Source organism: Apodemus sylvaticus, chromosome 10, assembly GCF_947179515.1.
Source record: "Apodemus sylvaticus chromosome 10, mApoSyl1.1, whole genome shotgun sequence".
Taxonomy (NCBI): Eukaryota; Metazoa; Chordata; class Mammalia; order Rodentia; family Muridae; genus Apodemus; species Apodemus sylvaticus.
The window spans coordinates 23,186,675-23,200,245 of record NC_067481.1 but is presented as its reverse complement, the minus strand read 5'-3'; the positions used below and the strand labels follow the sequence as shown (position 1 = coordinate 23,200,245).

Below are 13,571 nucleotides of genomic sequence, written 5' to 3'. Positions count from 1 at the left end.
TAACTACAATTATATATTTATTTCACACATAAGAAAAATCTCCATTTTTAAAAGTATGGCAGACAACAAAGTATTCTATTGGGATAAAGTGAGAGTTCACAAATGTCAGAGAAGACACAAACTTTTTTTCATGTTTTAAAGAGATACTCAGAAGGCCAGTGGCAATGAGGAGATTTGGAGGCCAGAATCATTCTCACTTGGAACAGGGGCTTTGATTGGAATCTTCAGCTCACAAACGGTCTACATCACAAGTGGAGGATGATGAAGAGCAGGAGACTCTGGGTGACAGTGCTCAGCAGCAAGAGCAACTAGAGCATGCTGGGCGGCAGCAGGTGGTCTGGCAACAGATGGGGCGGCAGCAGCTAGAGATGCAGCACTGGGGCCTGCAGCAACTGGAAACACAGCAGCTGGGGTGGCAGCAGGAAGGCCTACAGCAGCTAGAAATGCAACAGCTGGGTCTGCAGCAAGAAGGCCTGCAGCAGCTAGAAATGCAGCAGGTGGGGCGGCAGCAACTGGATCCACAGCAGCTAGAACTGCCACAGCAGGGGCGGCAGCAGCTGGAGATGCAGCAAGAGGGCCTGCAGCAGCTGGACACACAGCAGCTGGGGCGGCAACAGGAAGGCCTACAGCAGCTAGAAATGCAGCAGCTGGGGCGACAGCAGCTGGAAATGCAGCAGCTAGGACGACAGCAAGTGGGCTGGCAGCATACAGACTGGCAGCACTGGGGCCTGCAGCAGCTGGACACACAGCAGCTGGGTCTGCAGCAGCTGGACACACAACAGCTGGGGCGGCAGCAGGTGGGCCTGCAGCAGGTGGTCTGGCAGCAGCTGGGCTGGCAGCAGCCTTGGCCACAGCCCTCCTCAGAGCAGACAGAGCCACAACAGGAGTTGACCATGGTGTTGGAGGTGGAGGTTCTGGGTGGGTTTACAAGAAGGTGGGTTGGAAGGTTTGAAAGTGGGAGTCTCCCTGCCCACATCCCCTTTTATACCCTGCTGAGAGGCTGCTGTCCTCACATGCAGCATTCTTTCCTTGTTATTGTTTGTGTTAATAAACATGTGGTTATCAAATTAGGCAAGTTGCATTTTCTGGCTAAATTATCAAGGTAGATGGAAAACAGTTTCTTTTCCTGTGTTAAGAGTCACCACCAGCTATCAATGAACCATCTCTTAAGTGTCTTTCTTGCCTTAATTTTCCCAACTCTCACATGACCCTGTGTGTCTAGTCACTATATGATTCAGTCTCATGTTGGGTGGCTCCACTGTCTGCCCTTAGATAATCATGGTTACTAAGGACCCAAAATTGTTTCTAGTGATGTTGGAGGATAAAGACTCATCATTCCAACAACTCATTCACAGTGGGTCAGGTAGTTAGTAAGGATTTGCACACCAAGACCATAGACATGAACAAAGAAAGGTCTTCCTCCTCTGACTCCGACATTTTCTGCACCAATTTCCAAGTGGGAACCTGAATGGGGAAATGTTGATGTTTATCCATGCCCTCAATTTTTGTCAGAAAAATTTTATTAGTCATTTATGGGACCTGTCTTTACTGTGAGTCACAGACCTCAATTGTCTCACAAAGTTCAGGTTTCTCAACTCAGGCCTGTGGAATATTCCCTCAATTTTTGTCAAACTCTCCTGGGTTAACAGAAGCTATGCAATCATAGGCTGATATTTCCAAGATTTACTTTTTAACATTTGATAACCATGTAGCACTATCATTTATGATAATTTAAACCAATTGTCCTGCTCTCTCTGGATTTCTGAGCTTGAGATTCTCCAGTTTCATGTTTCAAGTGAAGGATTAGACTCATTTCTTAATTTCATTTTTCACATATATACATATATAAGTATATATGTAATTTTTGTGATTATATATCATAATACATAAGTGAAATAGGTATGATATACATATGATATATGTATGCATATATCACATATGTGAATAAAATATTTATGTCTCTGGTACAGAGCACAGTAAATGCTTAAAGGTCAGGAGCAACCATCCAATTAGCTAGATGAATTATGTTTCAAAAATGAGCAGTGCTTTGGTCCCTCTGCTATCCTCTGTTGGTCTAGAAACAGACAGATAGGGAGTAACAGTGTGAGACCACCATTATGTTAAGAAACTTAATGGTTAGGAGCATTTAGTGGTCAGGGCCTTTGTAATGTTTTTATGACATTAATTTGCTCATCCAACACTTAGTCGACAGGCTTTTTCTCATATTCTCATATTTGTAGAACTTGAAAAGGTGAAGGATTTAAATAAGTATATGTCTTGGATGAAAGTTTTCTCTGGATTGTCACAGTAACAAGGACATCTCTACTTCCACATGACTATGCATAGGAAGATTTCTTGGTTACTAGTGGAGTCATAGAACCCAGTCCCAGCTGTTACATGTAGAACATAACTCCTGTACCTAAGGCTGGGAGATCATTGTTGAAGAGAGAGTGGAAACACTGTTACAGCCAGGGTATCAGGGAATTTACTGTGAGATTGTGACTCCTAGTAATGTCAGAAGCTCCACTCGTAGAGTCTCACCAGCATGGTTGAACATAAGTTGAACAACAACAATACCAATAGATATGCAAACATGGATGGGGAAAGCTGACGATGTCTCAATGCTACATAAAGCAGTACAGGGAACTTAGGAATGATCCAATTGGGTGAAATTGAATATATATATATATATATATATATGCATGGAGACATCTGCAGAGTATTACAAACTGTCAAATACTTTTAACTAGTCTGAATATCAGCAGTTTTTAGAAGGCCACAAGTGATCCCAGTGAACCCTTTGGACTTGAAAATCTGCTTTTAGACCCCTCAAGCTGTATCTAACACTTGGCTGTGGATCTCTGCATCTCTTTCAGTCAGCTGCTGGGTGGTCCCCCTGAGAGGACAGTTATGTTAAGCTCCTATATTCAAGTACAACAGAGTATCATTAATAGTGTCAGGGATTGGTTCTTGCCCATGGGATGAAGTCAGACCAGTCATTGGTTGGCCATTTTGAGTTTGGGGAAGGACTGAGGGATTCAGAGAGGATAGAAACTCTAGAAGAAGAACAACAGCGTATACTAACCTGCATCCTTGGGAGATCCCAGAGACTGAACCACCAAAACTAAGAGCACACATGGGCTGGACCTAGGTACCCTGCAGACATGTAGCAAATGTACAGCTTGGTCTTCATGCAGATCCCCTAACAACTAGAGCTGGGGCTGTGTTTCTGACTCTGTTGCCTACCTGTGGATCCTGTTCCCCTAACTGGACTGTCCTGTCTGACCTCAGTGGGAGACAGTCCTGTAGTTACTGGAAGAACACCAAAGCAGGGTGGTACCCGGAAAGGCTTCCTCCTTCCTAGAGGAGAAAGGAAAGAGGCTGAGTGAAGCGAGGTATGAGAGGAGGGGGGCTGCAATTAGAATGAAAAGTGAATAAACTAATTAATGAATGGGGGAAAGTACCCAGCAAATTGCCCACTTCACCTGCATTTGTACCACATGTGATATTCCAGTGATTTTGAGCACAATGAAATAATGCTAAGTCTCTTCGTGAACATGGGAATATCTCACAGCCTCTAGGACAGACCCACACTAATGAGAATGGGTCAACATAGAACCTGATGACTGGGTTTCTTTTAAAAGAAGAAACCACTAAACAGAAGAGATAGAACTATATAATTCTATCTAAAAATCACCTGGTATAAAATAAAATTAATAACTAGCAACAGAGCTAGATACACAAATTAGGTGACAGGTATCTGGGCTATCTCTCTTCTTTTTATACAAAGCTCAGTTTCCTAGGTGGGAATTACAGGGTCATATAACTCATATGGGGTTCACCGGGTATACAAACCACTCCTAAAGGCATGCCCTGTACCCAGCAGTAGATAACAAACACAAAACAAACTCAGTGGCATTTTTGAAGGTTCCTTGTCTAAATACTTTGTGTAGGCAGTATTTTCATTTTTATTTCTTTCTTTATTTTTCCCCTTACAGGTCTTTGCATGTATACTGTAGTTTCTGTTTTTATGGAATTTGTGTGTGTGTGTGTGTGTGTGTGTGTGTGTGTGTGTGTTTCTTGTGTTTGTTCTGTGGATATTTTTCTCATTTTTTGTTACCATCCTGTTACACAATTTTAATTTTATCTTTTTTTTGTATTACTTTGTTAGATTCCTCCTTGTATTTTAATAAGAGAGAGAAAGAAAGGGTATAAATTTGGGTAGGTAGGAAGTTGGGGAGGATTTGGAAGGAATTGGGGAAAGGAAACTCATAATCAGAAAATATTGTATGAAAATATCTATTTCCAATTAAAACAAAATTTCACCTTCTGGTCTTGCTTTTAGTGACTTAATACTCTTTAAAAGTTTGAGTGCTACCCTGTTAATTGATTTCCTAAGAGTTTGTATGTTAAAGTTTGAACACTTACATACAATATCCTGTAGCTCAAGGCATTGATTTGCTGGCTTTCAGTATGCCTCCCCTGATAGCTTAGATACAAACTTCCTTAAACACAGTATTTGTAGCCATTCCCCCCCAAGAGATTAACATAGTTTTAAAAATGCTAACAGCAGAATAGAAAACAAACACAAAACAAAATATCTTTACACTCAAAACTGCTTTGTCTATTCCTAATAAGGTGTTCTCTCCTCTCTCCTCTCTCTCCTCTCTCTCTCTCTCTCTCTCTCTCTCTCTCTCTCTCTCTCTCTCTCTCTCTCTCTCTGTGTGTGTGTGTGTGTGTGTGTGTGTGTGTGTGTGTGTGTGTTCCTTTCTTCTCTCTCTTAAATTTTAGGATGACTTTACAAACACCCAAGGAGCATTTCATTTTAAGGAAATCCATATAATTGTAGGTGGGATTTGGTAATTTATTTGAAGGGAAGATTTGGGCCTTTTATTTCTGGAATTGATTTACTGTTTTCTTTCTTAGTGAATTGGTTGTAGGAGGCGTCATTCATAGCCTCTAATTGCCGTCGAGAGGAGTGGTAACAGTAACAGAACAGTACAACATAAGAGATGAGTATGTAGATCCATGGAATGTAATATCAGATCCAGAAATAACCCACACCTTCTGAATTTTGATAAAGTTGCTATGAACAGATTTGGTTAGGGGTGTCAGGAGCCATCTAGGAAAGGCTTTGGCAAAGAAGTGAGTTTTCTGGAGAAAGCTCACTGTTCGGCATGGCTGAGATGGGTGTGCTACAGAGGCAAAGTCCACAGAGACTTCATCACAGGATTATTTCTTGCTGCTGATATGCCTTTTTGGCCACTAGCTTAATGATTTTCTGGGTATTTGCATACTGTGTTGGACAGATCTATTGCAGAATCATTTTGCAGATGTAGTTTCATGTAGTAGTAATGCTGTGTAGACAAATTTATGATTTCATAATTCCTGATAATAATTTCTTCGAACTCCTAAATTGATACAAGTAATTTCAAACCCCTTATAGAATAAAAACTGCAAATAGAGCCATGTAAAACTTCATGTGGCATTGGCTAATTTCACTAGGAAAAGAAAACAGGCTTAGAATAAATCTAAGAAAACATTCCTTCTAGATTAGGAATGAGGCCATTATCTGGTAACTAAAGTCATAAAGCGGGGATGGGAAATTCATTGTAAGTACAAAAATAGAAAATAAATAGTGGACTAGTTTATCTATACAAGATTTCAAAATACTATGACACAAGGCAGATGATTTGTCTCTTGACAAAACTGCTAACTTATGACATAAAAATCATTACTTTAAACTTATAATGAACTTATGAAGCCAGAAAACAGATAATGAATGTTTAGTTGGCTACTAGTCTTAATGTAAAGACATGTAAACAATTCTGCTGTAACTCCTTAAACCTTATTGATCTATGACACGAAATATTGCCTTACACTTACTATGAACTTATTGAATGTAAAAATACTTTAAAAACCATGTGATCAATTATCCTGAGAAAATATAAAAACTAAGAACAACAATAAAGTGGTGGTATAGCCTTTTTCTGCTTCATCCGTGTGTGTGTGTGTGTGTGTGTGCATGTGCCTGACTTTTTTCTTTTCTCTCTGTATTACTAAGAGTTAATAAACTCTGAGCATCTTGTCCAGCCAGAAAGAGATCACTGACTCAAAGAGAAAAGACAGTTTCATTAACCCCTGCTGCTGTCAGCAGGAGTTAAATGCCAGAAGCCGTCATCCTTTGGTTCTAGAATAGGAAGAAAGAGTGAAATTTCCAGAAGCCATCAGCTTTTGGGACCCCAACATAAAAGAGGGTTAAAGGTCAGAAGTCATCAGCTTTTGGTCTTCCTCTAATACTCTGTCTCACAGCAGTACCTGACCCTGTCCCAGCAGGCCCTTCAGGACTGAGGGTCCCTTTCACAACTTGTGTTAGGAAAACAGGAAATTCACATGTAGACTACTGAAATAAATCCTTGCCCTTCCCCCAGAAAAATACTCACTAAAAATGGATAAAACGGTTAACTCAAAAGTTGAAAAGTAGAAACCACAACAGAAAAAATATAAAAACAAAATTTCAAAATGATTGGTCTCATCAAAAAATAAATTGCAGAATTCAGAGATAGTCTGGCAAAACAAAATTGGTTGGCACCTATTCATTGGCCAGAAAAATCAATATCCAGAATATATATTAAAACTCAAATATTGAAGAGTTTAAAAAATAATATAATCAATAAATAGGCAATATGTTCAGGAGACTGACAGTTCAGTGAAGCAAAAATCAAGACTTGATGCTGACCCCATGGCACTCTCTATATTATATTAGACTTCTGTGGGAGGGAAGGGCACGGAGGTTGAGAACATGAGTGTTAAACTGCTTGTCCTTGGGGACCTGCCTCTATGCAGGAAGTTGCGACAACTAGCTTATCAGGAGAGTGACCTCAGGAAGCATTGAGGTGAACTTAGGGAGTGACATAAGTCAACAGGAGTGGTGTGAGCAGAACAGCTCCAGTAGCAGCTGGGCTTCATGCCACTGAAGACCCAGGGAAGGCTGTGGGATACATGGTCACTTGACTGAGTGATTAAGGACTTGTGCTCACCAAACCCACTCACTGGGAGAACTCAGTGCTAAGGGTCTTCAATCTCCTACCTACTGCTGCTTCTTCAAACAGAGAAAGTTCTCAACACAGAGGACCATGCCTTTGTTCTATGACTGCATCTTTCTGTAAGGGAGGAGGTGTGCCACAGTGGCAGTGGCCACACCTGAGTTCATGTGCTGTCTTTACTTAGAAATCAGCTTCAGAACTTGATAGATGAGGAAAATAATCTGAGAGGATAAATAATGAGACATGATATATATTGTGTGCCTGAAAAGTTCAGATTTATTTAATATATAAGAGAATGTTCATTTTTAGAAATACGGTAAAGAACAAATTTGTCCATGGAGATAAAGCCAAACTTTGCAGATTTAGGAGAAAATTTAAACCTGTGGTGTTTTAGAGACAGATAATAAACAGACAGGAGTAGGGACAGTATATTTGGAGGCCAAAATCATTATGAGTTGGAATAGGGCCTTTGATTGGCATCTTGGGGTTCAGCTCACAAATGGCCTACATTAGGAAGGTAGGTGATGAAGAACAGGAGACTGTGGGTGATGGTGCTTAGCAGCAAGAGCCACTAGAGCATGCTGGGCGGCAGCAGGTGGTCTGGCAACAGGTGGGGCGGCAGCAGCTGGAGATGCAGCACTGGGGTCTACAGCAGCTGGACACAGAGCAGCTGGGGCGGCAGCAGCTAGAAATGCAACAGCTGGGTCTGCAGCAGGAAGGCCTGCAGCAGCTAGAAATGCAGCAGGTGGGACGGCAGCAGCTGGATCCACAGCAGCTAGAACTACCACAGCAGGGGCGGCAGCAGCTGGAGATGCAGCAAGAGGGCCTGCAGCAGCTGGACACACAGCAGCTAGGGCGGCAGCAGGAAGGCCTGCAGCAGCTAGAAATGCAGCAGCTGGGGCGACAGCAGCTGGGGCGGCAGCAGGTGGGCTGGCAGCACACAGACTGGCAGCACTGGGGCCTGCAGCAGCTGGACACACAGCAGCTGGGTCTGCAGCAGCTGGACACACAGCAGCTGGGGCGGCAGCAGGTGGGCCTGCAGCAGGTGGTCTGGCAGCAGCTGGGCTGGCAGCAGCCTTGCCCACAGCCCTCCTCAGAGCAGACAGAGCCACAACAGGAGCTGACCATGGTGTTGGAGGTGGAGGTTCTGGGTGGGTTTACAAGAAGGTGGGTTGGAAGGTTTGGAAGTGGGAGTCTCCCTGCCCACATTCCCTTTTATACCCTGCTGAGGGGCTGCTGTCCTCACATGCAGCATTCTTTCCTTGTTATTGTTTGTGTTGATAAACAGTTGACTCTCAAATTAGGGTTTGTTTTTTTTTTCCTGGCTAAATTATGAAGGTAATTAGGGAGTCCAGTTTCTTTTCCTGGTGGTAAGGATCATCATCAGCTCTCAATGAACCATCCCCAGTGTCTTTCTTGCTTCAGTTTCTTCCAAACAATTGTCCCATGACATCATATTTCTAGTCACTATATGATTCAGCCTCATAGTAGGTGGCTCTACTGTCCATCCTTAGATAATCATTGGAGTTACAGGTCCATAATTGTTTCTGCTGACCCAGGAGGATAAAACTTTGTTATACTGATGGCTCATTCATAATGGATCAAATTGGCATAGAATGTTTGACCACCGAAATGCCAATGCTATGAGAACAGGGAGCCTCTTAAGCCATATCTCCTACCCTGTGTGGAACATGGTTCACTTTCTAGATTGTTGTTCAATGAGAAACACAGAACAATTTTAGGTAGAAAACTAAATGATGAAATGATGATTTTTTTTCTTTCAGAAACAAAACCATAATACTCAGTTTCAGCATCACTTAGGAGAAATGGGCTACAGCTCAGCTCAGCCTCAAATCCAGGCACCTTACTTCTGCTATGTGGGATTGTTTTCCTCTGTCTCTGCTAGCCTAGACTTCTTTGATAGCAACTCCAGATCCAAGCTCTTCCTTTCCTAAATTGTAACTTCAGTTAGATGATTAATTTAATGCCTCTTATTCTGTTTGGCTCTGGATCCCCTGTGTCTGTGGAGGGGGATCCCACTCACCCCTATCTCCACCCAAGTAAGTAAACTAGGCTTCACCCTTCAGGCATCCTATGAAAAAAATGGAAAAAGGATGACTAATTTTTAAAAGCAAACATCTATATGAAAGGCGATTATTTATTTATAGTCAGGATAAATTAATGACTTAAGAAGTGCAAAAATCCCACCCAAGTGGCCAGGTGATTAGGGTTTCTAAAAATGAGGAATTCTACTAGTACATTAATCATGGTCTGTGGGTATAGAAACAGGCGGAGACTTGCTGTAGCTACGTGGTGACATCATTAAAGCCTTAATTAAGACCATTTAATGACCAAGTATATTGCATAAATTTTTATCATGCTTCCTTAGCAAACATTTGATCTGTTTGTGTTTTCTTTGGCTTGTAGTTGTAAAGTAGATAGTATGTATAGTTTAAACAATGATACACATAGGAGAGTTGCTGTTGTTCTGATTCACTGTTATTAGAGGGATCACAAGTGAAACAAAGGTATTGGATGAAGCCTGGGTTAACTGATAAAATAAAAAAAAAAGTTTTATTTCTGTTTAAGAAGATTAAGTAAGCCCTTTCCTTGTAGGTAAAATGACCATGGATTTTCACTGGAAATTAATGGATACAGACTCACAAACTTTCCACCAGCACAAGTCCTTAGTGGCTCAAGATTGAACCCCTCCAGGGATGGGGAGTGTACAAATAACAGTGTCTGGCTCTGTTGTAGAAGGCATTTCATTTATTTGCTGTGTGTTAGTGGGCAGGGAAATCTGAGGTCCTCATCACTAAATTGCCCATATTTCATGTATCTGTGCTCATTTTAGTTGTGGAAAGAAAGCAAGCAGTGATTTAACTAATAGCAGTGTGTGTGTGTGTGTGTGTGTGTGTGTGTGTGTGTGTGTGTGTGTGTTGTGGTATGGGGGGAGGGTGTGTGCACACACACGCACGCACGCACATGTATATGGGCAGGCCATGTGGGCAGTTTAGTGGGGAATTGCAAGTCTAAGGGTTCAGTGGATTCTCCTGTGAACTTCTAAAAAATGCTGATAATCAGACTAGTTAGCGGGCTATTGCTCAGGGCATGAAACTGAATTTGACAGATTATAATCCTCCATGCAGCTAAACATAAGAAGCACTGGTTAGAGACTATGGTTATCTGTATACTAGCCCATAATGAGAATATTACTCTGCCTATTTAAGTGAGGGAAAGGTGCTCATTTTTTTTTATTTTGTGATGAGTCTTTGAGCCCAGTACCTTGTGTGGTGCTAGGCAAGCCTTGTACCAAAGAACTATATACTCATCCCAAAAGACTTTATTATTATTATTATTATTATTATTATTAGTCTTATGTTTTGAAGTTATAATACAATTACATCATTTTTCTCTTTGTTTATATATGTGCGTGTGTGTTTAATATATATATATATGTATATATATATATATATAAATTCTTAAATACATAGATAAAACCTGCTCAGCCTGTGTAATGTTACTTTTATATATGTTTTTCAGAGATGACAATGTGGCATTAGATAGCCAGTTGATGCGTTCTTCCATGGGAAAGATGATTCTCCCACTTAGATCATTCCCATGTTCATTGTACTGCTTTGTTGAGACAACATGAGCTTTCCCCCATCCATGTTCACATGTCTATTGCTTTTGTCTTTGTTCAACTCATGTTTAGGTAGCAATGTTGGTGAGACTCTATGTGTGGAGCTTCTGACACTCGTGGGAGTCACAATCTCATAGCAAACTCCCTGATGCTCTAGCTATAATAATCTTTCCACTTCCTTTTCGGCAATGACCCCCCCCCCAGTCTTAGGTACAGGAGTTATGTTCTGCATGTACCAGTTGGGACTGGGTTCTATAACTCCACTAATAACTATGAAATCTTCCTATGCATGGTCACGTGGAAGCAGAGGTGTCCTTGTTACTGCAGTAATCCAGGGGAAACTCCCATCCAGGACACATACTTATTTAAATCCTTCATCTTTTCAAGCTCTACAAATATGAGAATAGGATGCAAAGCCTGTAGACTAAGTGTTGGATGACTAAATTATTATAAAAATATTGCAAAGGTCCTGGCCACTAAATGATCCTAATTTAAAAACTTAATGGTATTATTAAACTGTTACTCCCTGTCTGTTTCTTGACCAACAGAGGATAGCAGAGGGACTGAAGCATTGCTCATTTTTGAAAGATAATTCATCTAGCTAATTGAATGGTTGCTCATGCCCTTTAAGCATTTATTGTGTCCTACAATACTTATAAATATTCTATTTACATATGTTATATATGCATACATATCAAATATTTGCATATATGAATATTTAAATATGTGTTGAAATATGTGCATAATTTATGATTATATCACATATGTATTATACATATAGCACATATGTAAGTATGTGTAATATAAAAACGCAAAACCCACACATGTGTATGTGTGTGTATGTATATACATATATACATATATGTATATACACATATAAAATGAGCATTCAGAAGGAAGTCTAGTCTAGAAACATGAAACAGGAGAGTCTCCAGCTCAGATCCATCAGAAACCAGGACTATTGGGTTTAAATTAGCTGAAGTGGCAGTGCTACCTGATTATCAGATGTTGTTGCAAGATAAATCTTGGAAAAGTTAGAGTATGACCTGATATGCTCTATTAAGTCAAAAAGACAGTAGACAAAAATGGAGAGAAATTATCCCAGTGGCCATAGCAGAGAAACCTGAATTTTGAAAGACACTTGAGGTCTGTGACCCACAGGAAAGACAGGCCTCATAAATGACTATTAAAGGATTTCTGACAAAAGGGGGGATTGTGGATAAACATCAACATTTCCCCATTCAGGTTCCCACTTGGAAATTGGCGCAGAAAATGTCGGAGTCAGAGGAGGAAGACCTTTCTTTGTTCATGTCTATGGTCTTGGTATTCAAATCCTTACTAACTACCTGACCCACTGTGAATGAGTTGTTGGAATGATGAGTCTTTATCCTCCAACATCACTAGAAACAATTTTGGGTCCTTAGTAACCATGATTATCTAAGGGCAGACAGTGGAGCCACCCAACATGAGACTGAATCATATAGTGACTAGACACACAGGGTCATGTGAGAGTTGGGAGAAATTAAGGCAAGAAAGACACTTAGATGGTTCATTGATAGCTGGTGGTGACTCTTAACACAGGAAAAGAAACTGTTTTCCATCTACCTTGATAATTTAGCCAGAAAATGCAACTTGCCTAATTTGATAACCACTTGTTATTAACACAAACAATAACAAGGAAAGAATGCTGCATGTGAGGACAGCAGCCCCTCAGCAGGGTATAAAAGGGGATGTGGGCAGGGAGACTCCCACTTCCAAACCTTCCAACCCACCTTCTTGTAAACCCACCTAGAACCTCCACCTCTAACACCATGGTCAGCTCCTGTTGTGGCTCTGTCTGCTCTGAGGAGGGCTGTGGCCAAGGCTGCTGCCAGCCCAGCTGCTGCCAGACCACCTGCTGCAGGCCCACCTGCTGTGTGTCCAGCTGCTGCAGACCCAGCTGCTGTGTGTCCAGCTGCTGCAGGCCCAGCTGCTGTGTGTCCAGCTGCTGCAGACCCCAGTGCTGCCAGTCTGTGTGCTGCCAGCCCACCTGCTGCCGCCCCAGTTGCTGCAGACCCAGCTGCTGCAGACCCAGCTGCTGTGTGTCCAGCTGCTGCAGGCCTTCTTGCTGCATTTCTAGCTGCTGTAGGCCTTCCTGCTGCCGCCCAAGCTGCTGTGTGTCTAGCTGCTGCAGGCCCTCTTGCTGCACCTCTAGCTGCTGCCGCCCTACCTGTTGCATTTCTAGCTGCTGCAGGCCCAGCTGCTGCATTTCTAGCTGCTGCCGCCCCAGCTGCTGTGTGTCCAGCTGCTGCAGGCCCCAGTGCTGCATCTCTAGCTGCTGCCGCCCCACCTGCTGCCAGACCACCTGCTGCCGCCCAGCATGCTCTAGTTGTTCTTGCTGCTGAGTACTGTCACCCACAGTCTCCTGTCCTTCATCCCCCAGCATTCCTGATGTAGACAGTGTGTGAATGCAAGCCCACGAGGCCAGTCAAAGCCTTTCTCCTAACATACTGATTTTTACCCTTCTAACTACATTGTCCCTGTGTCTTTGTCAATGAACAAGATGGATGGTTTTTGTGGAATATGTAAGCAGATCTTATCCCCATACTTTGTTTCTTTACCCATTTTCAAAAACAGATACTCCCCCCATATCTTAAATAAATCATAGTTTTACAAGCATACAAGAATGTGTATGTCTCATTTCTTCCAATTGTTTCGCTCATCTCTAACAATGCTAAGAGCACTGCAGATGACTTCAGGTGTTCTGCTCTGTTCCCTCTGTAGTCATCTTCCTACATAGGAAGATCTCATATGGCAAGCATGGCAAGCACACACAGCTCCCTGACCACCTCTATGGAACTGTGGTCTGTAGGAAGGATAGTGAAGCCACTGAGCACAGAGCT

The 13,571-nt window shown here is 42.0% G+C and overlaps 2 protein-coding genes across 5 annotated transcripts; one reads left to right on the top strand and one right to left on the bottom strand.

Annotated features, from left to right (window-relative positions):
- Positions 1-292: 292 nt before the first annotated feature.
- Positions 293-8,174, bottom strand: LOC127694830 (keratin-associated protein 4-3-like). 3 transcript variants are annotated; one of them, XM_052196538.1, is made up of 4 exons: positions 7,873-8,174; positions 744-803; positions 577-662; positions 293-486 (listed from the first exon to the last, which is right to left on the bottom strand). In XM_052196538.1, the coding sequence occupies exons 1-4, from the start codon at positions 8,172-8,174 to the stop codon at positions 293-295; spliced, it is 642 nt and encodes a 213-aa protein (XP_052052498.1). The 3 variants fall into 3 exon arrangements, with proteins under 3 accessions (XP_052052498.1, XP_052052500.1, XP_052052499.1); XM_052196540.1 differs by lacking the exons at positions 293-486; positions 577-662; positions 744-803 and having other exon boundaries at positions 7,602-8,007; positions 8,053-8,174; XM_052196539.1 differs by lacking the exons at positions 293-486; positions 577-662; positions 744-803 and having other exon boundaries at positions 7,602-8,174.
- A 4,326-nt stretch (positions 8,175-12,500) lies between these two features.
- Positions 12,501-13,073, top strand: LOC127694837 (keratin-associated protein 4-7-like). Of its 2 annotated transcripts, XM_052196551.1 has the most exons (2): positions 12,501-12,607; positions 12,653-13,073. In XM_052196551.1, exons 1-2 carry the CDS (start codon positions 12,501-12,503, stop codon positions 13,071-13,073), a joined length of 528 nt encoding a protein of 175 aa, XP_052052511.1. The 2 variants fall into 2 exon arrangements, with proteins under 2 accessions (XP_052052511.1, XP_052052510.1); XM_052196550.1 differs by having other exon boundaries at positions 12,501-13,073.
- The last annotated feature ends 498 nt before the right edge of the window (positions 13,074-13,571 follow it).